Here is a 23,402-nt window from a genome sequence, read left to right as displayed (position 1 = left end):
TTCTAATTTCATTGCGAGCGTAAAGCTATTGCTTCAATGGCAAATTGTTGGCGGGAATTTTTGAGTGCGTAGTTTAGTATTTGATATAATGTTTTTATGGTCGCAGTGATGTGATTTTCGAACGGATACGACGTGTAGACCTTTTCTCATCGATTTCAGCAAACAAAATAAGGTACGTAATAATCCATAGGGAACGATGAGGATATTTGACAGGATCTCCTGAGACGATCACAGTACGGCGGCAACAAAATACGCGGCTGTTAGACGGATAGCTGTTTAGTTATTACCTGCTTTTCGTGATACGTCGATCGATATACAGTGGTTTCATGGGTAACTGTCACTTAAAGAAAATGATGCTGAACACGTTTTGCGAATTTTAATAACAGCACTCTATTTCATATGCCCTGATTGACTTCTGACGGTCGTGTAGCTGATAAATGAATTACTATCATGGGTGGGCCAAGGTCCTAAATAATAGGCGACATATTTTCCTCTTAAGCCTGTCCACCCGTTAGCACTCTTAAGCACTCCACCCGTTAGGTAGCAGCTACCCCTACTACAACCGATACATATTGTTACCACGATCCTGGCTTACCGCAGCCTCCGTCGTGATACATCGCAAACGGCGATCTTGACAGCAATATTACGGAACGGTGAAAGCAATTTCGGGTGTGCTTATGCGCGCAAGAGTCCAACAATTGCCGAGCTTAATGGCAAACCTAATTAAGCCTCTGCTATTTTAACTCTGTATAGTAGCTGATAGGTGAACATGCTATTTAGATTCTAATTATTTACTCTGAATTAAAGTTTCACTTAGAAATGGCATTGAGCATTTCATCAGACGGTTTCGTTAGATTACAAAGCTTGGTCGCTCTGTACTTCTCCCGTAAAGCAAGCCCATACGTGGCCGCTGGGTCACAATGATACAAATTAACACTCTGTTATAATTTTCTAGATTAATTAACCTACAGAAACTTGTGATGCTTTATATATTACATTGACTATCGGGGAAAAGTTTTCAATTGCGTCATCGACTTCATTCGAGTCGAGTGTTCTCTAAGTATTTCATACGCAGAACGATTCAAGAAGCTCGCTACACCATAACAAGAAATATGACGATAAAAATATAAAAACAAATTGCAGGACTTCAAAAATTTGAAACGAGTAAAAATGTATAGCGGGCCTATGGAGGAGCTTCCGTCCCGCAGCGCGTTAAAACAAGGCGAAGTACCATTAAATTCACAAGTAAGTACTAAACATTGACTGTCTTGGTGACAGGCCGACATTTTTTCGTGCTGCTTTCCCCTACCTTCTAAATGGAGGATGAATTATATGTGCTTTCGACATGGGCAATTGTTACCTCCCCCCCCCCCCCACTCTCTCTTTTTCGATTAAACACGTTTGATCATGATATCAGCCTTAGTACACCATAGCCCAGCCATTATAGCCTATGGCTGAAGTATCGATGTTGAAAAGTCAGACCGTTTGAGAAAATGTACTGACGATAAGTGTAGCCCCAAACAGCCAGAGGGGTTATGATACCAACTAATTTTCTTGTTTAACCATTCAAGCTGAAAAACGGGTAAAAAACAGGCACTTCGGATCAAGAGATTTCAGAGACTGACTCATACCAGTTATATATTCAGATCCCGCTGAACAAAGGGTTTTTATATGAACAAGTATCAAGTGCACCGATTCACAACTATTTTCATAGAGTGTCATCATATGGAAAGACATGTGAAATAATAATAATAGTCGAAACAGGTAGTATGCTAGTTACGAAACGGCTAGTTGAAACAAACTTTGCCTAGTTGTCCATTGTAGCAGACGTTCGTTCCTCTGTTTTTCTTCGTATCCGAAAGAAGTCAGTTTTTTTCTAGAAAAAAAAGCCTATTATGGCAAAAATCGATGCGTCGTATACGGAGTTTGAGCGATGATCCAATCCCACCCCCTGGATAAATCCCTGCCAAAATTACCGAAAACGACAGAGTACGTCAGTGCTAGCCTTTATGTGGCGTCTGAAAAATATGGAAAATGCTTTCATGAGACAACCAAAAAATGGTCAATAAGGTTAAGATTTGAAAGGCTTGAAATAGCTTAAAGAGCCATTGCCAATACAGATAGGTTTTAGTAGGTTTTTGAACGGCCATTTTATAGATAGAGAATATCAACTGCCAATTAGATTGTCTCAAGGAGTTCCAACTCATAGCTTTTTTTTTTCGACATTTTAGGCCTTTTTGTACCTTTATAGCATTTTGGCCGTTTGGGCCTTTGTATCTTTAGGACTCTGCTGACTTGCTATCAGTCCAAAATTTAACTTTTTTTTTTTATATGCAGCATGTATGAGCGACATTTTAAAGAGGGGACACTTATTAATATCGCTCGACACACGGTCACCATTAAAAGTTATTTGCACGTTAAGGACATGGAATATTTTGAAAATGGCCAATTGACGGGTTACGTCTAGCTAGGCAGCAGTTGTATTAAATAAACAAAACCATTAGAAAGCATTCAAATACCTGTTTTCGTTTAGAACACGCTTGGAAAGGACTCAAAAGAAGTATCCATATATATATGCCCCAGTCTGTATGTGTGTATATATAAGTATGAGTCTCGCTGACAGCACATAGCGTACAAGTTGTTAAAATTACGTTGTACAAGTTGTACGCTAGTAACTTATGTTTAGCTTAAAGGGAAATAAATTTGAAAAAAACCGACCTAGTTTATTCTTCGCCTGGCCAATAGCCGCTGAGTCAATGACCATTAGCAGTTATAGAATAGTTATTGATAGACATCGAAAAAGCCGCAAGTTGATTCATCCGTGCGTGTAACAAAACTTATCGCATGTTAAAACAAAACAGCTTTAACATGCGGTAAGTTTTGTTCGGCGCAGAATTTTCTAATTAGATTTATAGTTTACCTTAATAACATAAAGAGTCCCTTGAATACACATATATGCGGTTAGTTGTATTTTGGCAAACCTGGTTAAGAAACGATCAATAAATTTAAATATTTACAAATTGGTGCGTGTTTGCCGCCTCTATCTCTCTATGCTATTCCTCGTGGAGTCCATCTTTAGGCCTGTCCAGAGCAGCGAGCCTCGTGGTGGTCGCTTCTGTCCTTCAGCTGGACAAATTCTATTATGGAAAAAGGTGTTAGTCAACAATTGACGCTCGAGTCCCTTTGGGACCTTCAACAGCAAAATCAAACTCTTCCTATTGAAACAGCTTTTCAGCTGCACCTTAATAAAAAACTCGCTGACATTAAAAAGTAAGTGATACTTCAAAATTCGATTTCCGTATAATACTTGATACGAAATTTCTAATGATTCAGTATGTTTCATTTGTTAGTTATACTGCAGTTTTATGTTAAAGTTCTGAGGAAATTATTGATAATTGCCAGAAACTAGTGACACGGTAGGTAATAAAAGGCACAATAAGAATTTCGTTTTCTAGCCTAGAAATGGTTCATGGCCAATATCACATGGGCTTTCATGAGGTACATGCTAAGAAGAAGACTATGTGGTATCTCAAATCAAACGTATTTTGTAGTACTTTAGATACATTTAAATCACTGTATCTTCTTTTCTTCCCGAGAATTTATTTCATTCCCTAGCGGTTGCTACGGATGTCTTTGTTCCATCTAGAAATAGGCTCTGATAATGCGTCTCAAAAGTAAACAAGTTCCATACTGTATGATTATTTTATAAAAAAGAAAAACTACTATAAGTGATGATTACGGTGATTGATTGCAATTCTGTAATTATACATGTTGTTTTGTACGCGTGTCTTAGCGGAATTTTTCTGGGTGTTGTATTTGTTGTTGTAATTTTGCAGGGAAAGTGTCGACAAGGTGGCAGTACCGAGTAACGGCAGTACAGAGGCGGGTCAGAGAGAGGCCTATAAAACTGGGTTTGGTGGCCTTGTGGGTCAAGCTTTATTCGCCACATTCTGGACCACATTTGCTCTAGGTTCAATCTGTCTTTTTGCTGCGGACTTGTTGGGTTCCCTCGGTGAGAACTAGGAATGTTTACGCTGTTTACGTTTGCTTGAACAGGAACAGCAACGTATTGTCAGTGTCGCCCAAAAACGCATCGAACTTAAATTATTCTTACTTTTTCTGTTGTACGTGGCGTCGAGCTAGATTTTGTTTGCTGTCGTCTTTTTCCAGGGCAATCAGTGAAGCCCGTAAACAACGGAAGATGAGAAAAGTATTATGCTTAAAATTCATTAAGTTTAGGTTAATGTTATCTACTTTTTAACTATTAATCTTGCGTGTGTTCTATATCCAGTAAGATCTGCATTCACGTTGCCTTAAATTTTATGAATTTTATCGGTAAAATAAACGCCTTCGTCACTTTTCGAGAACTCTGCGGCTCCTAAGGCGCTTTTTCTTGTGTTTTGAAGACTGGAATGTGATTCATGGTACCTGTAATTGGTGATTGTCTTAATAACTCAATATAGGAAAAAGCGCCGTTCCTCTATCTACCTCAGAAAAAGGGCTATCTACAACTGTAGCGTCCTACACAGTCGATAATCGTAATTGTTCAACCAGGAGACACCAGTGTTTAAAGCATTGCTCTTCATTAATATAACACAAAACATTCTGATGTGAAACGAACGGCATAAGAACAAATCACAAAAAAAAACTGAGATGCCTTGTTCGTGGCCCCGTGTAGTACCCCTCTGAATTCGCACAGCTGTTTCTGTCATCCCGAATGTCCCAACCCATCAAAATTTGATCTTATTGTATGAACGTCGGTATTGATTTTCAATATTACGGTTATTATTATTATTATTATTATTTAGTACTACTACTACTACTACTATTATATCATAATGCTGCTTTTGCTAACAGCGTAGTTTTTCTTAAATACATAACAGTTTTTTCTTAAATGCAAACAGCTTTAAATTTAATTATACAGTGTGCATAGACCAGTGCCTGCACTTTGATCTAAGCCTTTGATCTCCCATTCCCAGTGGGTTGAAGACCCCAAACCATATAAAGGCTCCTAATTGGTAGCTAAATTGTCCATTTATTCTATTATATATAGTACTAAAGAATTTGCGGTTTGTTTTTATTTATTATTGTTATTCAGGTCCCGTGTTGCTGAAGAAGTTCATCGGAGTGTTGCGCCAAAATGTGGGTCGAACGGCAAACGATGCCCAAAACCGACTACATTTAGGGGGATTTTATGCGTTTAGTTTATTAGGCACACAATTGGCTTACGTATTTACAAGTCAAATGCACTATCATCTTCTACACTCATTAGGTAAGTAACATTTCAACATACCTTTATTACCTTTGCAATTACTTCGTGATAATAATTTAAGTTATAATCGACAGCAGCCTACTTGCTTTTGCCACGGGTACGTAAAATCTGCTTGGAGAATTGGATTAGAGGAATTTGCTGTACAGGTAACTTAAACAAATTTTGGCCCAGGTTTCGCTTGCCTATAGGGGGTAAATGAGATCATTTAACTCACTAATTAAGCAGGCGACTTGAGTCTGAATAGTAACTCGAAGTGGACTAGATTCTACTCAGCGTGTTATACATACGTGAGGAATCCATGGGTCTTCAACACGTATACATCCATTGATCTATCAATTAAAAATCTACAAGTGGGTAAATCTATATCATGCAAGTGTCTTCAGGAACGTGTAGGCATGTTCATCTAAAGTTTTTTGTGTGTCGTCGGTACTGAAACGCGGGCTAAAATGCCCATCCTGAATATTGCAGCGATGCGTGTGCGAACGGCGATTATTTCTGCAGTTTACCGAAAGTCGTTACGGCTCTCAGCAGCTTCACGACAACGCTTCAGCGCTGGCGAGATGGTTCGTATCAGTATTCCCTTTCTTTATGAATTCTGGTAAAATGATTGATTGTCACTTTCGGACTTGGAGCCATTTGATGCCAGCAGTGATCGAAAATAATTAATCAATAAGTAAATTATAAAAATGACTGCTGTGAATGTCGTCTTTAGTACACACCGCACAGGTACTATAAACCTATAGCCTATAATAACTAAAGCGATCTAGTCCACTGGCGGCAAGAGTCACTTATATTAATACGTTATGAAGCTAAAGCGTAAATTTGATTCGTAACCGTGACTCAATTATTCACGACTGTTTGTGCGTTTTCGATGAATCAAAACGAACGACTATGAATACAGGTAAGCCTTGCGTCATCAGATGCGCGTAGCCTCATGGTCGTTACGCGCACGGTGCCGCTGCTGTGGTCGGTACCTCTGCAGGTTGTAGTGGCCTTTATTCTAATCAGAGCAGAGGCCGGGCCATCAGCTGCCTGCGCCGGCCTTATAGCCATGGCCGCCCTGATTCCGTTAAGCTCGTGGCTTGCTGCCCTTCAAAAGGCCACCCAGGCATGTATCATTTTGTTTTCAATTCAAAGTTTCACTGTGCTTTAATTTATCTGAAGCTCTACACCTGTTCCTTTTCAATAAAATAATCGAATATATGTAGGTCAGTTACGTACTTGCCTATGTGCCTAAGTAAAAGCCCAACTAATAGCACATCCATATCGATGTGACATACAGTTGGTGTTTGATGTACTTCAAATTTTTCGAAAGCATTTGCCGACGCCTCTTGTTACCACGGATCATTTCCTTCGGTAGAATATGCTAATCAAAAATAAGCTAGGTCCTTTTATGTATATGGTCACGCGTTTATACGGATCGTTCTTTCTCTCGGTGGGAACAGGCTTCTCAGATGATCACAAGGGATAGCCGGATCAAGGTGATGTCTGAAATCATTGGCGGCATAAAGGTCCTTAAACTACACGGATGGGAGCTGGGATTTAAAAATGTCGTAAGCAACATTCGCGATCGTGAACTAGAAAAGTTATCGAAGCTCGCTGAGTTCGAATCGTATTTAACACTCGTGTGGTTCATCGCACCGTTTATGGTATGTTAAGACCATAAAACGCTTTTTATAGATATACATATATGTATTTATAGTATCAGATAATGTATTTAACACAAAATTAAAGAAATATTGATTCAAAGATAGCACATTTCTGAGCAGTTAAATGCTAGCTCATTGTCATGCCGCTATTGCCGCGCGTGAAGGTTTCCCTAGTGACGTTCACAGCCTACGCGCTGATGCGGCCATCCAAAGAGTCTCTTGGACTCGAGCAGGCTCTCATGTGCCTAGCGCTCATCCAGCAGTTACGTGCCCCTCTCCAACAACTTCCGCAAGTTCTATCGTCGCTCGGGCAGGTTTCGGTATCGATTAGGAGACTCGACATGTTTTTCACCGCAGAAGAAATTGAGGATTACATCTCAAATGGTATGCCTTTACTGACTCGATAAACGTGATAGGAACTCGTTAACTAGTGAGAGGGTTATATCCAGACGATGCCGCTTCATAAAAATTTACTTATTTTTGCTTATTGCGCAGTCAAATTTGTGACAAAAACATTAAGCCGAATTGATGAATTGTTCGTTATATATATATATATATATATATGAGAGAGAGAGAGAGAGAGAGAGAGAGAGAGAGCGTACAAAAGTGTGCATCGTAAAGGTTCGTTTATTCCACATAGCCTATTAAGTAAACGCACAAGAACGATGGTCCGTATACTAAGTTATACTAGATTATGCTGAATATTTATGAAGAAAAAGTTGTGCGATTGATACTTGTCGCATGTGCAAAATAATTAACAGATGACGATCCGAACGCTGCGATTCGTTTTGAGAACGCGACATTTCATTGGGGTAGCCCTCCACCAGCAAAACGAGATACGGCAGCAGAATTAAAACGCCTGAATATAAGATCCAGCAGAGGGGAAGTTAAGGGAACTATTGAGACCCAACAGAACGTAGTGACTCTAGGACCCTTTAACTTCAATGTTCCTCACGGTGAGCTATTGGCAATCGTCGGTCGCGTAGCCCAGGGAAAGAGCTCCCTTTTGGCTGCCCTACTCGGGGAGCTACAAAAGGTTAGTGAACAGCGCCATTGCGTGATGCGATTTTACCTACGTCGACACGTCCTGAGCTGTTAGTCCTTTCCTACGCGCAATAACTTTCAACGCAACTAGAATTTTATGAGATATGTTCTATTGTTTTAAATTGATATAACTAATATTGTAGTTACATTCTGATTCTTATATCAAATTATACACAACTGGGTGTGCCTTGTCCCTGTGCTTAGTTAGCCAATACTGTTAATTGTTTGTACCGATTAATGATACTGCGAAACAAGATTTACTCAAACGAAAAACCCACAAAAACGTTTCGGCTCTCTAAGCACGGTGCTACAGACACTAAGTACAGTCCATGAATAGCTCTCGAGATATTCTCGTATATTCTGCTATCTCTGACGTATATTTTAATGAAAAAAAAAAAACTATTTTCCACAATACGATATATCGTAGAAGCGTTATTTTTTAACAGTTTTATGTCCTCAGCCGTATTCCAGAGCGACTGTTATGTACGCAAAATGTTTATATGACAGCAAGATTTGAATAAAGAAAACAAACTAAGCTTATCAGTTATAATAGGGGGGCTGCAAGAGAGGGGCCTCGGTGACAGACATTTCAGACGTCCTGAACTTCAGGAACAACGTGCTGAATATCCATCTCGAGCCCACTGGGCGTGCTATACAGTGGATAATTTCTTGACGAATTCAACATAAAAAAAGCATGGCAAAAAACAACAACACTGCCTCCAAAAGTTGCCGGATATAGCCAAACGTGTATCGAATCTATGAAATCTCTTAAAAAATCTACACATGAGCCCTAGCTGATATCTGCACGATCTAGCACTGGACTGCCTAAATCTTCCTGACTGACGAACCGCGGTTGAACGCAACACTGTTCCGTAGCAGCGATGGCGCTGGTCGTAGTAGTCGTCTTATTATCAGTATTGGCAATACATGCATTATGGCTGTGCGTCTACGTATCCAAACACGAAAACAATAGCTTATGACGGTTCGAAACAAGAGAAACATTCATATTGCATAACGTACTGCTAGTGAAGTAAACTTTTAATTAATAACGACGCAGCTATCGGGCAAGGTAAATGTATCCGGCCGAGTGGCGTTTGTACCGCAAGCGGCGTGGTTACGCAGTGGCACCCTTAAAGATAACATTCTGTTTGGGAAACCGCTCAATGAAACCAGGTATGTATTAGACGTCATAAAGCAAGCTATTGCATTCATATATACTAGTCACTGAATAAATGAAGTAAAAGTGGTTTTCATTTTTAGTCATGGTATTTTCATTTAAGCTTGAGGAAGAAAATAATACTTACCCTGTCAGTTTTTTTGGTCGATTACGTCGAATAGTACGGCCGTACAAGGCCAGGTCCCATTAAAACTTCGAAACACTTCGACTGTCAAAGGTCAAGTCAGTGACAAACAGATCTGTTACTATTAATCTCTTGCAATTCAAACAGCAACAAGTACTACGACACCCCGTTCACAGTTTAACCGCTGTATGCGTATTTTTACACCAAATGTTATAGGTACCGGGATGTGCTGCGTAGATGTGCTTTGTTAGAAGACCTGAAGGTTTTACCCGCTGGAGACATGACATATTTAGGTAATGCGGGCATTGGCTTATCCGGTGGCCAAAAACAGCGAATATCGTTGGCCCGAGCTATCTACGCAGGAGCTGAGATTTACTTGTTTGACGATCCGTTAGCAGCAGTTGATCCTCAAGTTGGTAAACACATTTTCGAGCATGTAAGTGTGATTTGATTCTGCTGCAATAGCAGTACGCTTGTCAACCTTACATATATTATTGTGGGTATTGGAAGTGAATAGGATCTGCTTGCTGCATACTACGCCCGTATTATTGTAAATCTTCTCTTTGTAGAGTATATGTAGATCTTGAAGCTAGCAACAATTTCCGCTCTGTTACAAGTTAACTTTAAGCCAGGTGTCTAGTAGTATTGCGAGACTATTAAGTCTTTGTACAGTCACAGACGCTACGAAGACCCTTGTTGCGTTTAGCAGTCCCTTGTTCTAAGCTTTACTCTGTTCGCACCTTCTACAAACAAGCTCATTTCCAGAAGTAGAACCTTTATTTCGAAAATGAAAGACAGATTAATTTCGAATAACTTCGTATGGTGCACTATGTATTCCTCCTCCCAGATGATTATACATCGTTCGTACTTGCATGCGTTTGAGGAAGCGTATGTTCGAACATGTTTCTTCATAGCTGAGTATTAATATTTATGCCTTATTCGAATAAAGGTGATTAGTGATAAGGGCATTCTCGCTGGTTCTACTCGGGTAATTGTCACGCAAGCGGTCCAGTTTCTCTCACGAATGCACAAAGTTGCTGTTATCGATGGCGGTCAAATCATTCAGCATGGACCTTACGCGGAACTTCTCGCTAATCGTGAAGGTATTGCTTATAACAATACTCGAAAGGCTCAAAGGTAGTATTCATTACCCTGAAGTGTGCGTTGATTATCGTTTATAAGCCAAATGGCCTTTCCGTAAAGTGCGCCTGATACATCAGTGTGTGATTTGAAATCGACTAGCATAGACAGTAGTTTGCTAAGTTACAAAAAAGAAAACACTTCGGGTCTGTGTTCGTTTGTAGGGTTCGAGTAACTAGGTGACTAAAACTTTTGTTCTGTGCAAAATAGTACGTACATATCCTCTTATTAGGATATGTTTCACTTAGCGGGATCAGAACTAGCGGTCCCTGTGCAAAGCGTCATCTGTTCGTGAATATTTGTGCTGTAGCATCGGTCTCGGGGCAGCTGGGCCACACACTACATAGTCCCACATAATAGTACCTTAGGAAGGACCTGTTTGCCTCTAATATTCCAGCGCGATTTCGGGCTCTGTTGAGGCGAATTAGCGAACAGGGCGAGCGAGAAAGGGAGATACAGTTGTTAGAAGAAAAGTTTTCCTCGCCTAAAAAAATTGTCGTTCCACTCGATCCGCGATTGTCGATAACAAGCGATGAGAATGATCCAGACGCGAACATACGTGTGCTGAGTGAGTTTATCGCTTTGGATTCGACGACGAGGCTGACAACTCGAGAGTGCGTTCAGATTAAAGAGCGTCCGCATATCATCAGGGAATACCTAGCCCACGCCGGGAGCGCACCCTTTGTTTGGGCAGTACTAGCTTTGGTGGCGTCCGCCGCATTTGAGATGGGGTCCACTTCCTGGATATCAAATTGGAACAATCGTCCCTATTTACAACAGTCGGGTAATAACTTTTTTTTTTGTGCTTCAACTTTGTCCTGCAAGTTTACCTGGCTCCTTTATTGGAATAGGCCAAACAAACTAAGAACTGTTGCGTTTGCAGCATCACCCGCAAGTATTTGAAACAGGTCGTCATTACTACTTGAGCGAACAGCATATCTGACATATGGTTGCTTTATTTTTGACAAAGTGAGTAGCCAGATCTTCTTGGTTTTTTGATTGGCTTTAAGGCAGTGTGTGTTTGTGCGGGTTACTACGAGTTAGACATTGTCGAAAACTTAGTGTTTTTGCTTGTGTTTGTTAATTGCGGCTTTGACTGAACTGTCCCCACTTGAAACTTGCAGGTTGGACCCTGCGCTTAGCCGGCTATTCACTCCTGGGAGCGCTACAAGGAGTTTGTCTCAATTTGGGAACGAAGTTCATTGCCAAGTCGGGTCTTCGCGCAGCCCGAACGTTACATGATAGCATTCTCCATAAGGTCCTGCATGCCCCATTTTATTTTTTCGATGTCACTCCTGCCTGCCGGGTGCTAAGCAGGTATGCTATGCGAATAACACCTATATATTAACATTACACAATGTTCAGCCTGTTGTAGGAATACAAGTGGTACATTTAACCGAACCCGACAAAAAAACAACCTGATTAATGTCCTAGCAAGGAAAGTCGGAATGGAAACCTTAAAATCGTAATACTAACTTAACTTGTCTGCTTATTATTAGTACAGTGTGTATTACGGCTGTATACCGACGAGCGACGTTCTATCAACTGTGTCTATTTAATAAAGAGTTTAAATTGAGCTCAAAGCAAAAACGGTTTTTCGTATAAGAATGTCGCAACTTTCTTATTCCGCTGGGTGCGGAAATGTCAGCAATGATAATCGTGTTGAAAGAATGTATGAAACAACACGTGCACCGGATGGCGGCGAGCATAATAACAGCACGTCTTGCGCGTTTCTGCGTTTATAAGGTACACACAAAGGTTTCGTAGGTTTACAGGCCACTGACGCAAAAGGCCAAATAACCAATAAGCGATTTATCGTTCCGCAACGTGAGCCTGTTCCGCGCAAGTTTCGACGGGGGACTGATGAAGGCTCAGCTATACCGTAAGCCTGGATAACCCCCCGTAATAACATGTCACGAATGACAAAAGTGAAGTGATTTAAGGCTTTTACAAGGCATAGAGACTGAGAGTCAGCCGCAAGTTAAGCAGTGTCGCTAAACGGCTAAATGACTTTGAATTGAAAACACCTTTAATTTGTACAGAGGTAGTGTGTGTATCTAGAACAAGAATATATGTCACACAAAATATTGCATACTCTTAACCAAGCAGAAAAACAAATAAAACCGCATGCACAGTTGTTAGTTATAGGTTTTTTCTCTTAATTACTTCAGGAACCATATGTAAGTACGCTTGCTAAAAAAAAAATAGTTATGTTGAACTCAGGATCCACCTTATACAGTAACGAGGCTATTCAGGTGTTCAGTTCTCAGGTACCGATCTCGTCGATAATTGTGTCCTAATGAACGTATATAACGTGGCCAGATTCATCGCTTCTGATATGAAATGTCGATCACGCGCTTTCAGGTTTGCTGGTGATTTGGAAGATGTAGAACTATCGTTGTTCCAGTGTTTACGCGAATGGTTGCAATGCTTTCTACAGTTGTTAGTGATTTTCACCGTCATATGCATCAAGGTTCCCCTGTTCGGTATTCTGATAATCCCGCTCGGTATTGTATACTACAGGATACAGGTAGGTGTTGCCCCCGAATCGTTATCGCAGACGGCCACTAGATTTGCTACGATTCCTCTACTCGAAGTATAAGCACAAAAGTTCTCTATGTATTTTATGGCTGTTGAGTACTGCCATCAGCTCTGCAGTTGCGTGAAACTGGTTCAGGAAGATCATGTATACCGTTAGTGATACGCCGTCCTCTATGGCAGTATTATCAATTGCTGCATGATATACTGCATGGTATCCAAAGAATACGCAAGTGGGAAACGATATGCACAAAGTAGGACAGTCGACATGTTGCTTCCCTTATATTTTGTTTGCTTGCGAAACGAAGTAAAAAGCGTCCTTTATTTTTTCATTGTTAATTTTAATAGCGTACCTATTTGCCCACGTCGTCGCGATTGCGTAACTTGGAAATCAGTACACGAACTCCAATTTTAACCCACCTTAGTGAGACCATACAAGGGGTTACGGTGATTCGCGCTTTTAGGGCTCAAGATATGTGTACAAAGCAGATACGCTATCTCGTTGATGAAAACAATAGATGCTATTACCCATATCTCTGTGCTAACAGGTAAGAACAATGGAGTGCACCTATAGCGTTTGTTGACTGTTGATAATTCTGGCCCGAATGAAATCTTCCTCGATGTGTGCCCTCGTTAATTAGTTTGATTGACTATAATTGATTAGTTTTTTCACGGAATAACTAAGCGGTACAACTCTGACGTTTGCAACATCGTTTTAATACACTGCTTGCAAAAAGAACTTAAGGTAAAATAAATCATTTCGTTTACTATTCTCATTATTATACGCCTATTAATGCTAAATTAGTTGGACGTTGATATTTCTCTACCAAAGTAAAGAAACAGTAGTCTTTCGTGTATTCCTAGCGTTTTTTTTTCAGTACGACGAAAAGTTATATACTATTTTTATATTTCGTAGTTTGTGTGCGGTCCGTATCGATTCGCTATTATATAAGACTAAGCTTATTTGTTTTCAGATGGTTGGGGGTCCGCTTGGAGAGCCTCACAACGTTCGTCCTCTTTGGTACAGCATTATTAATATTATTCGGCGGAAACCTAATAACGCCGGGCGCTGCAGGACTCTGTCTTTCGCAGGCGCTTCGGCTTGCTGGAACCTTTGGCGTCCTTGTCCGTGTGACAGCATCTGTCACCGTAGCCTTGCTAAGTCTCAATCGGCTTCTTCAGTACTTGTACTTACCTGGCGAGGTAAGTTATAGTGTTGCTCTCATGCGTAAGACGTACATGCAATAAGCTACAGCGCAGGCACTTGTCACTTGGCCAGATTGCCGGCGGAGGAAGGTAATTTTGGAATTGTCGGCGGAGGTCGTTCGAATAGTGTATTATTTATGTTGTTTCTTTTTTCACTGATGAACTTCTCTGATCCGTTTATGAACGATTAGAAGTCATATTCAAAGTATCGTCGTTGCTGTGCACCACTGAAAGCAATCAAATTCGTTTAGTTGCCGAGTCACGCCAAACCGCCGGGGTATTGATGAAAAATATCGCCCGGATGGTTTTCAAATGGTAGGATAGAAGTGCGACGATGGATGTGGGAGCATAGGTTGTCCGAACACTAAGGATAGAGTTCTGATCAGGTGTTGAAGTTAGTGGAACGTCGTTAATAGTTAAAAATTGTATTGAATGATTTTTCTGCTAACACACATTATCTACAATTTTGTCTCATAATGGCAATCTCATAATGGCATCAATGTCGCAATTTTCAAAGAACACGACCTCTACCAGGTCAGGTCTAAGCAACGAAGATTACTAGGAATATGGCATTTATTTACACACAAAAAATAACAAAATAATGGCCTTTTTTTGGTTTTAATATGATCGTACATCATAAAGAAAAGGTGATTTCGCATTAAAAAATGAAAGCATTTTTGGCTGCTTTTCTAGGCAAATTGGGAAGAGGAGTCTGATGCATCAGTTCCGGAGAATTGGCCTTTGACGGGGACGGTCGAGTTCCATAGCTATTCCACTCGCTATAGACCCCAGCTACCTCTTGTCGGTGAGCAGTAGATCCGGATAAAGAATTAGATAGTCCCGTGCACGGCATAAATATGTACTGCAATAGCGTACGCCCCCAGTAAGTAAGACATTGTCGAGTCGAAACTGGGCCATTGGAAAATGAGTCAATTCTGTTGCACCACTTATCAAGGATTCGCAAAATGGTATTACTGATTCGTATCTACAATGATACCATTAGAGCGAAATCATTTTTAATCAAGGGGCGCGGACGATGTTGTTGTTCTCTATTAGTTATGAAATGCCAGTAACATGGATATTTCAGTACTCCCATGTATTGCTTACTAGCTCAGTCAGACTACGTTTCGAGGAACGTTATTTGCTAACTATCACACCTAACCGGCTTGGGAAGGTCGATGGTATTACATGTTACGTCACCTATCGTCTTCATGAAGGCGCAAAACGAGTGGGCTCACGTCTGAAGATTATGGGGCCAAAGTTTCTTAAGCTTAATAGTAATATAGCCCTTCGATACAAGCATGACTAAAGGGTGTGTGTGTGTGTGTGTGTGAAGCCGTGCGTTATCGCTAAGTAAACGTGTCGTTCATCGTCAGTATTTTATACCGCATAGAGGCTTTTCAGGAATTCGATATTTTTTTAGCAATGTTAACTGTTTTCTTTGCAGAGAAAGTCTCGTAATAACAAATAACAATGTCCACTACTAGTATGAATGTTAGCTTAAGCGAAAGTTTGTCTAGCGGTACCGATGTCGTTCTGTCTTCTGCTTTAAACCATACTTTGTCTGACGATTTTCTAGCAGCACGTGCTCCAATGTATTACATATTGGGTTGACAGATAACTCACCATCCAGGCTCTGGTTTGCTCACTGAGCACTAAATAATATTTTTATCTTCAGATTCATTATTCTCTTAAATGATCGTTAAAAATTTACCGAACTTTATCTAATGGTCTTGTACGTCGTTACTCGAACGAGTCTGCCTGCAAGATCACGGCTAATACATAACCATACAAATTGGGATTCGTAACTATAGAATCCTGGAGTATTCAATTCAAATTCAACAATTGCCTAGCTAACGAGCACTGGGGATTACAGCGTCTGCCTAAATGTAATTGTAGGGTTATAGTTAACCCCCAGATCTTCAAGAGGGGTTATAATTGGTATAATCTCATTAATTAAAGTGTGTTAATCCCTTAAGCATAATTCAGCGTGCTTGGACACTTATGCTTCATTGATTGAATGCTGTGTTTTCTTTAATTTTATTTGAGATTCGTATAGTTTCAAATTGTCCGCGTACAGCTCGTAACTGGCGGCAGTTTTCATTTCAGGCCAAAGAAAGGTATACAAAACAAAATAGAACAGTCCCAAACATACTACTTCGATCAATGAATTTTGCCTGAGACCACTTATCTTTTAGGTAATCTGTAATTCATGCGAGTGTGTAATTATCAGTATTTTGAATTTAATCTATTTATATAACAATATTTATATAATAGTAAATGGCGCACTTTGTCAAAGGTCTTAATTGATAAGTGACTCCATATCGGAAACATCATGTACCCATGCTATACGAGATTGCCGACTGGAAAGGCTTAGGACATAACATTTTCACACCTTTTTACATTATTTCTCATTTCAAGGAACTGTGGCAACATACTGGAATATTCTTACAGGTTTTTTTTTTTCATTTCTCCACCAGCCCCTAAACTCGGAGCTAACCGAATAGGAACTATCGAAAACTCTATTTTTCTTTTGTTGACTAGTTTTACGCAACGATACAACCAACGTAAAATCTTTGTGCGTTCAGGGGATATTTACAGTTTCCCACAACTATTTGCAGTCTTATCGATTTTGGCGGCGACTTATGAGTCATTCAGTCAAACTCGAGCGAATTTCTTATTGAAGAAACTTGGATCCGTTCAGAAGAACTACAAAGCGAACGATCGCCGTAATGGCTGAATGAAAGGCTAACGCATTGAGTACTATACATTTGGCACTTTTCAATAAGAGGGTGTGGAATAGCAGGTGGCCCATCTATTGTCGATTGAGGATTTTTCTTATGCATTGATTCTAATGCTCCTAGAATATCCTAGAAGTATATATTTAATATAACCGTTACCCACTTGTCTTACATCTTCGAGATGTAAACTGCTAACTTATCATTTTTAATGCATTCTTTCTTTAGCCTCTAGGTGGCTTTTTCCCGTAGTAATCGTGCGTTAAACGATGTAGTGGGTGTAAACTCGTTTGAGTATAACTCAAATACGGTACATATAGAAATTAAGTGCAATTCGGGTTGATAATCGGGTAAAAATGCCAAATACCCAAAGGCTTGAGACGAAAGCCACATAAAATAGTATCATTAGGTTTATGAGCAGACGAGCGAAAAGAATCGTTGTTCTTTTGTTATTTTAAAGGAGGTCGCGAAAAAGTATATAACTGAGTTATTTATGATTGTTAACCTAGAGCGCAAAGTTTGATGCCACCATAGTAATGTCGTAGAGCAACGCATTGGGGCATTCATCTTTGTTTCGTAGATTTTTCCCACACATTTTATCTTACCCATTTTTCCACATAAGAGCAATCTGCTGATGATTAATCATATAGGCGTGAGGCTGCAAACATATTCAAAAGAATATTTTTCAAATAATCATTAATGCAACTAAATACTCGAGTTTGAGTAGTATAAAAAAAAATTAGGTAAAACACACTAAGACCTGGACTTAAAAGTTTAGGAAAAACTTTTTAAAAACACTTTAGGAAAAAGTGTTCTAGTCATATATATATCCAAACTATCGATGATGAAGATGTATCATACAAGAGCTATTAAGTAAAACTTTTTGTTTGCTAAGTTAGTCGACTTTATTATGATAGTATATAAAGTATAGTAGTAATAGTATTATAATTGTTGAACTGCTTTCGCAGTACCTCTCTTCTGAAGCAACAGTTGAATTGTCACTCATAGAAATGGGAGAAATGAGATGCACAACTCACCTTAAAATTTTTTCCTTAAAACTGCCATTGTTTTTGCGCAGTAAGTTGCTACTGGCAATTCTTTGAGTAATTTTATTGATATATAGCAGTATATTATTTCTTTTCCGGACTTTCATTGAAAGTTTTTCTGTAGAGTAACGTTAGTTTTTTTACGTGAATTGCGGCAGTATCATCATCGCACTCATTGTCATTCCGATGGCGTTCGCGGGCGCCTTTACCTTGAAGCCGGCCGCAAAATAGTGCTTAGCTGCTCCGCGTCCAGTCTAAAAACAAATATAAGATCAGCCGGGCGGTACTCCCTGAGCTGCTGGTGGCGAGTCCATCATGCTATATTGAAAGAAAACAGCATAGAAGCAACTTACGATGTCATACAACGTTAGAATTTATCATTATAAGGGCTGTTAGCCTTGCGCGAGGAACCTTTTCAAGGGGACGTTTGAAGAAAGGGAAGTTTTTAGGGATATATATTTACTGTGTAATAGGACCTAGAAATAGGAAATCGCAAAATGAGAAAAAAGGGCCATTTGTGGTTACCATATTGATACTTTTCGAGCATAGGCCGTAATATATAACCGCATAGCCGTATAAATGAATTTATAACAACAATTACTTATATTTTGTGATCACTTTTTCCTTCTTCCTTCTAATTCCTTATGTTGGTGATTGGTTTTTTTCATTTACTGTTCTTCTGAGCAGTCAGCCGCCTTTCAGATATTTCAAAGTAGCTTTTGCGGCTTTAAGGTTAGTTTCTACGGATTGGAGCTATATGGTTCGTTTGGCTTTTTAACACAGTTTAATCTGTTGAAATGGAGCACGGGTTCGCCAAGTTACGACCTTGAAAACTATGATTGTGGATATCGGGGTTTCAGGCGTACAGGCTACAAAAGTGTAATGAGTTTTAATTCTCAACCAACGGTTTTTTCTGAAAGATAAAGGACTTTTTTTATGAACAGTTTCAACGATATGTGCTAAGAAAGTCATTCCTAACGAGCGTATTCATTCGATATTATCCCGGTTCTCCGTGGCAATATTTTCGATTTGGGAGTTAGGTCATTCAATAGCCCTTTTTAAAATAGTCTGTCCTCAAGCTACAACAGTCGCTGTATATCAAGCGATATTGGTAAACGTGGGCTCAAGCTGTACCTCAAGGAATTGTACAGAAAAACTGCTGACGGTCCCGAACGCCAAAAGTTTAGTCCTCATCTTAACCATCCAATTGGCAATAGATACTCTAAAAATAGTAGAAAAATTCGGTGTCAAAAACCTAGACTTATGGCTTTTTTAGTGTGTTGATGGATTTTTGAGATTTTTCTTGGATTAAACCTTACCGATGGAAGCTGCCACAAATAGTGTTTAGGGTAATAGAAACAAATAGTGTTTAACCATGGTGGGCATGCAACCAGCATCAAGGGGTTGAATTATAGCTCCTTTTCGGTCCGCCATGATTGGAACGAGTTTTCAATGGCGATTGTTGGAAAGCTGTTCAGGTTCAAGTTTAGCATTGGGCATATTAGAAGTCTTCAGTTTTGCTTTTTTAGGGCAATTAAAGGGTAGCTTAAATGTTTCGACGTCTAGGTATAGTTCGGCAAATCCTGCTTTTTCATTTCCATTCAATTTGAAAATTTATACTTAACTTATGTTTGCCTTCCCGTTCGACAAACACTGGCTGCTTTTGTTGCAAATTTTCTCAAGTCAATATTATATTTTAATATACTGTAAAAGTTAACATACATTTAAAAACATTACCAAATGTCGACTTGACCACTTTGTGCCATATCTCTTTTTCTTCAAGCATTAATCTTACTTAGGATAATTATATCGTTATATATAGAGGTGCAATTGGCACGAATTCATTAGTGAGACTTCAAACTTGGAGACCTGTGTCCTATCCTAAGTTGGTCGCGCAATGTATCTTTGCGCGTTCTCTTTTTACCAAACCATATTTACGCACGCCTAATAAAACACCATCTATACAAGATGTTAACAAGTGTTATGTTTGATGATGTTCTTTTACAAAGTGCGAAGCATTTCGTTTCGTGCCGAGGCTGGCCTTCGAATAGGAGTTGTTGGAAGGACTGGAGCAGGCAAGAGCTCACTTGCTCTGGCGCTACTTCGAGCCCTCGAGGCTGTCGAGGGGCGAATTACAATCGACGGGGTAGATATTGCCTCGCTTGGGTTACACACTCTGAGGAAAAAAGTAAGTACAGCTCAACGATTTTTTTATCAAGGTTAACGTATGAGAGAGCATATACGATACTCTCTCATTTAGTACGTGTATTCAACTTAGCAGAAGGACAAACGATAATTTATTGTACTCGGTGAACTTGTCTTATTCTATGACATCCTTCGCTTACGTTTACGTCAGAAGAGATTGTCTTTCTTGGTGCTCACAGTTATATTCCGTATTGTTATTGTATATATTGAGCTAAGACTGCGATTCGAAAAAATCTGTTAGATTACGTTACAAAACGATATTTACACACGGCATTTTATATAATAGGGCCAAGTTAAATTATCGTGGAAGGCTAAACGTAGGGTACACCTGATTTAATCATTTTCAGATTTCTATCATTCCGCAAGATCCAGTTCTGTTTTCGGGATCGCTCCGCCTCAACCTCGATCCGTTTGGACATTATTCCAACGACGACCTGTGGAACACCCTTGAAAAATCTCACTTAGAAGACTTCGTACTAAAAAGTCCTTTAGGTAAATTCTGCTAGGTAAAACCGAGCTCGAAATTCGGTACCTTTATTTAGCTTTTTAGACCTAAGACTAGGTAGAGCTCTTTTTCTGAGAGCAGGCACAATGCTAGAAACCGTTCGACTAACTATCCAGAGTCAGAGTGGATAATGCATATTTGACGTCTATATAATTCAGTATGCCTCCTAATACATATTGCACAATCACAACCTCCTGAAGGATAGGACTGAACTTACTCGGTTCGACGAGGTCATGAAGAGAACAATAGTAATAGCAATATTTTTTGCCACAGTTGAGTTTAGCTCTCTATGTTGGCTAACTTAGTTATCTGCAGAAGTTCAAACCATTTCCTGAGTTCAGCTGTGGTAGGCTTGCGCAAATAGACAAAAACGTTCTCTCTCGAACGTGACTACCGCACGCGATTGACTTCCCTACAGGACTTGATATGGCGATAAGTGAGGGGGGTGGAAATTTATCCGTGGGCCAACGTCAACTGGTTTGCTTGGCAAGGGCTCTGCTCCGTCGATCGAAGGTTGTCATTTTCGATGAAGCGACAGCCTCCATCGATGACGAAACAGATCGCCGTATCCAGGAGGCGGTCAGAGAGGAGTTCGTCGGCAGCACTATCATAGCGATAGCCCACAGGCTTCATACTGTCGTTACTTACGATAGGTGAGATCCCACGAATATTATATCCATATAGATAATCATCGTATTAGTACTAGCTATCTACACATAGATTTGCATGGTGTGACGTGGTAATTAGTACTGTTGCTTATGGTTACAGCTATTCGAATTGTCATACACGTAGAGGTAATTAGAACGAGATGCAACACTGTGAATCCGCGGAATCGAGAACAGAAATTGAGCCTGAACATATCGAATTTACGCCCGATATTAGTAAATGAGAATTTACTCTATCTTGCTATATAAAGTTTTTTTTTGAAATTTAAAAAAAATTTCAAACGAGAATATCTGTCTGATCTAAGGTAGACGACGAGAGTAGTAAAACAATACCACGATCTAATTGGATTACTGTAGCAAGTTTAGCTAATGACTCAAGTTATGTCAAACAGGATAATTGGGTAGTTACGTCAAGAGAATTTCGGTTCTCTTAAAGTCGGTCACACTTAGCGGTGCCAGAGAATAAGCCGGATCCAGAGTAAGATCGGGAATAAAGTGGTGCCGTTTGATACGTTCGTCTTTTTTCAGGGAGTGTACAAAACTATGAGCTCGCAAGTGCTTGATTCTCAATGTTGTTCTTGTTGTTGCTATTGAACGGGCCTGTGTGTATGCACGTGCTCACGCATACGCGATGTATGCCAAGTACACACGGTTACTAGCCGCTTTGCTTCTAAACAAAATAACTATGGGACATTGACTAGTATATTTGCTATGTATATGCTTTGAAAAATTACAAAATTGTGTTTAAAAGGGGTTAGATTGCTATGTGTCGAAAGTCCTCAAGAGTCGAAAGCGTTTTTTATGGATGATAAATAAGAAAATTTGTACATTGAGCTAGGTGTTACACTTCTTTCATTATTTCAGAATTCTAGTGCTGGACAAAGGAGAGGTCCGTGAGTTTGACGAGCCCAAGAAGCTTCTTGCAAATCGCTCATCTCTTCTTTTCACAATCTATAATGAATACAAGAAGAAATAAAAAAAATTTAGTAATTAATTATTACTATTCTTTTTTTAGTAATTAACATTTTGTCATCATTACTTAGGTTAAGTTCGGTCACTCCAGGTTGATTTGTGCCCTAATGATTGCGTTTTCTAATATGTAGTTTGTCGAAGGCTAAGTGCTGCTAGCGTTTACTCTTCACTTTACTTGTCCGGCTTGCAAAATCGTATCGTAAGTTTAGGCTTTACAAGAGATGTTTATGTTTTCTACCTTAAAAACTAAACATCATAACACTTTGGGAGTGAAAACGGTCACAATTTTAGATAAAGACATTGAAATGAATTACGAAATTAAAAAAAAAGGCCTAAAAAACTTACAGCTCATTTTACGGGCAACACGCAGGCAAAAATTGAACATTGACATAAGCACTTGGCAATTTGGTGATGATGACGACGACGACGACGACGACGATGACAAGGTGGAACCGCGAAGCGGGGGAACATCTCCCAAATAATTCACAATAGTTTTACAAATCTGCAGGCTCGTTTAGATTTCTAGCCTTTCAGGGTGCCAAAAGCTAACTCTGAAGCCATAAATGTCTCAAAAAGCGTTGCCGTAAAGTATTCACTTCAGACGGCCCGCTTTTAGCATCAAACGAGGTGCGTCTATGTTTGGCTTTGCCAAATTCACAGGGCAAGAAGCTGTGTAGTCTGTATGGGTAATGCGCGTTTCTGTCAATGCGCTGCCACGGAAAACATGACTATGGGTCTATAGCGCTAGAGAATGGCTGTTATAGCGTATTGCTACCGTACCGTCTCACGGGTCTGTTCGAGTAAGACTGAATAGCCAATTTATGGCACATAATACTTCACGCCGGGGTTAAAACGGGGGGGGGGGGGGGGAATTAAATGCCACAGATATGCCCTGGTCGCTTTCCTAAATGACCCCCGCAATAAAACCACGGTTCATATCCGGGACAGAGAAGTGTAGTGAAGTTTCTGCATAGACTGCGGCAGAACCATAGATCAACGGCGTTTAGTTAAAAACACCATCGATTTTTCAATACGACGCAAGACACCATGAACTATAGAACCGATGTTTTAGCTTATTAGCCTATAGTGTAATACATTAGCAATGGAGTCGAGCAAAATCT

General features: G+C 39.8%; 1 protein-coding gene across 1 annotated transcript; it reads left to right on the top strand.

Annotated features, from left to right (window-relative positions):
- The first annotated feature begins 93 nt into the window (after positions 1–93).
- Positions 94–22,303, top strand: LOC111268170 (ATP-binding cassette sub-family C member 2). The gene is made up of 23 exons (XM_022846954.2): positions 94–172; positions 1,144–1,245; positions 3,080–3,270; positions 3,837–4,012; positions 5,099–5,272; positions 5,741–5,835; positions 6,174–6,380; positions 6,718–6,921; positions 7,086–7,305; positions 7,683–7,957; positions 9,023–9,138; positions 9,483–9,702; positions 10,216–10,369; positions 10,804–11,190; positions 11,531–11,723; positions 12,771–12,936; positions 13,293–13,492; positions 13,919–14,147; positions 14,844–14,955; positions 19,944–20,122; positions 20,487–20,631; positions 21,063–21,297; positions 22,174–22,303. The coding sequence occupies exons 2-23, from the start codon at positions 1,171–1,173 to the stop codon at positions 22,283–22,285; spliced, it is 4,065 nt and encodes a 1,354-aa protein (XP_022702689.1). The 5' UTR covers positions 94–172; positions 1,144–1,170; the 3' UTR covers positions 22,286–22,303.
- Positions 22,304–23,402: the final 1,099 nt, after the last annotated feature.

This window comes from Varroa jacobsoni, unplaced genomic scaffold, assembly GCF_002532875.2.
Source record: "Varroa jacobsoni isolate VJ856 unplaced genomic scaffold, vjacob_1.0 scaffold_1263, whole genome shotgun sequence".
NCBI classification, from domain to species: Eukaryota; Metazoa; Arthropoda; class Arachnida; order Mesostigmata; family Varroidae; genus Varroa; species Varroa jacobsoni.
The sequence above is the reverse complement of the archived record's forward strand: the minus strand, read 5'-3'. Positions and strand labels throughout refer to the sequence as shown.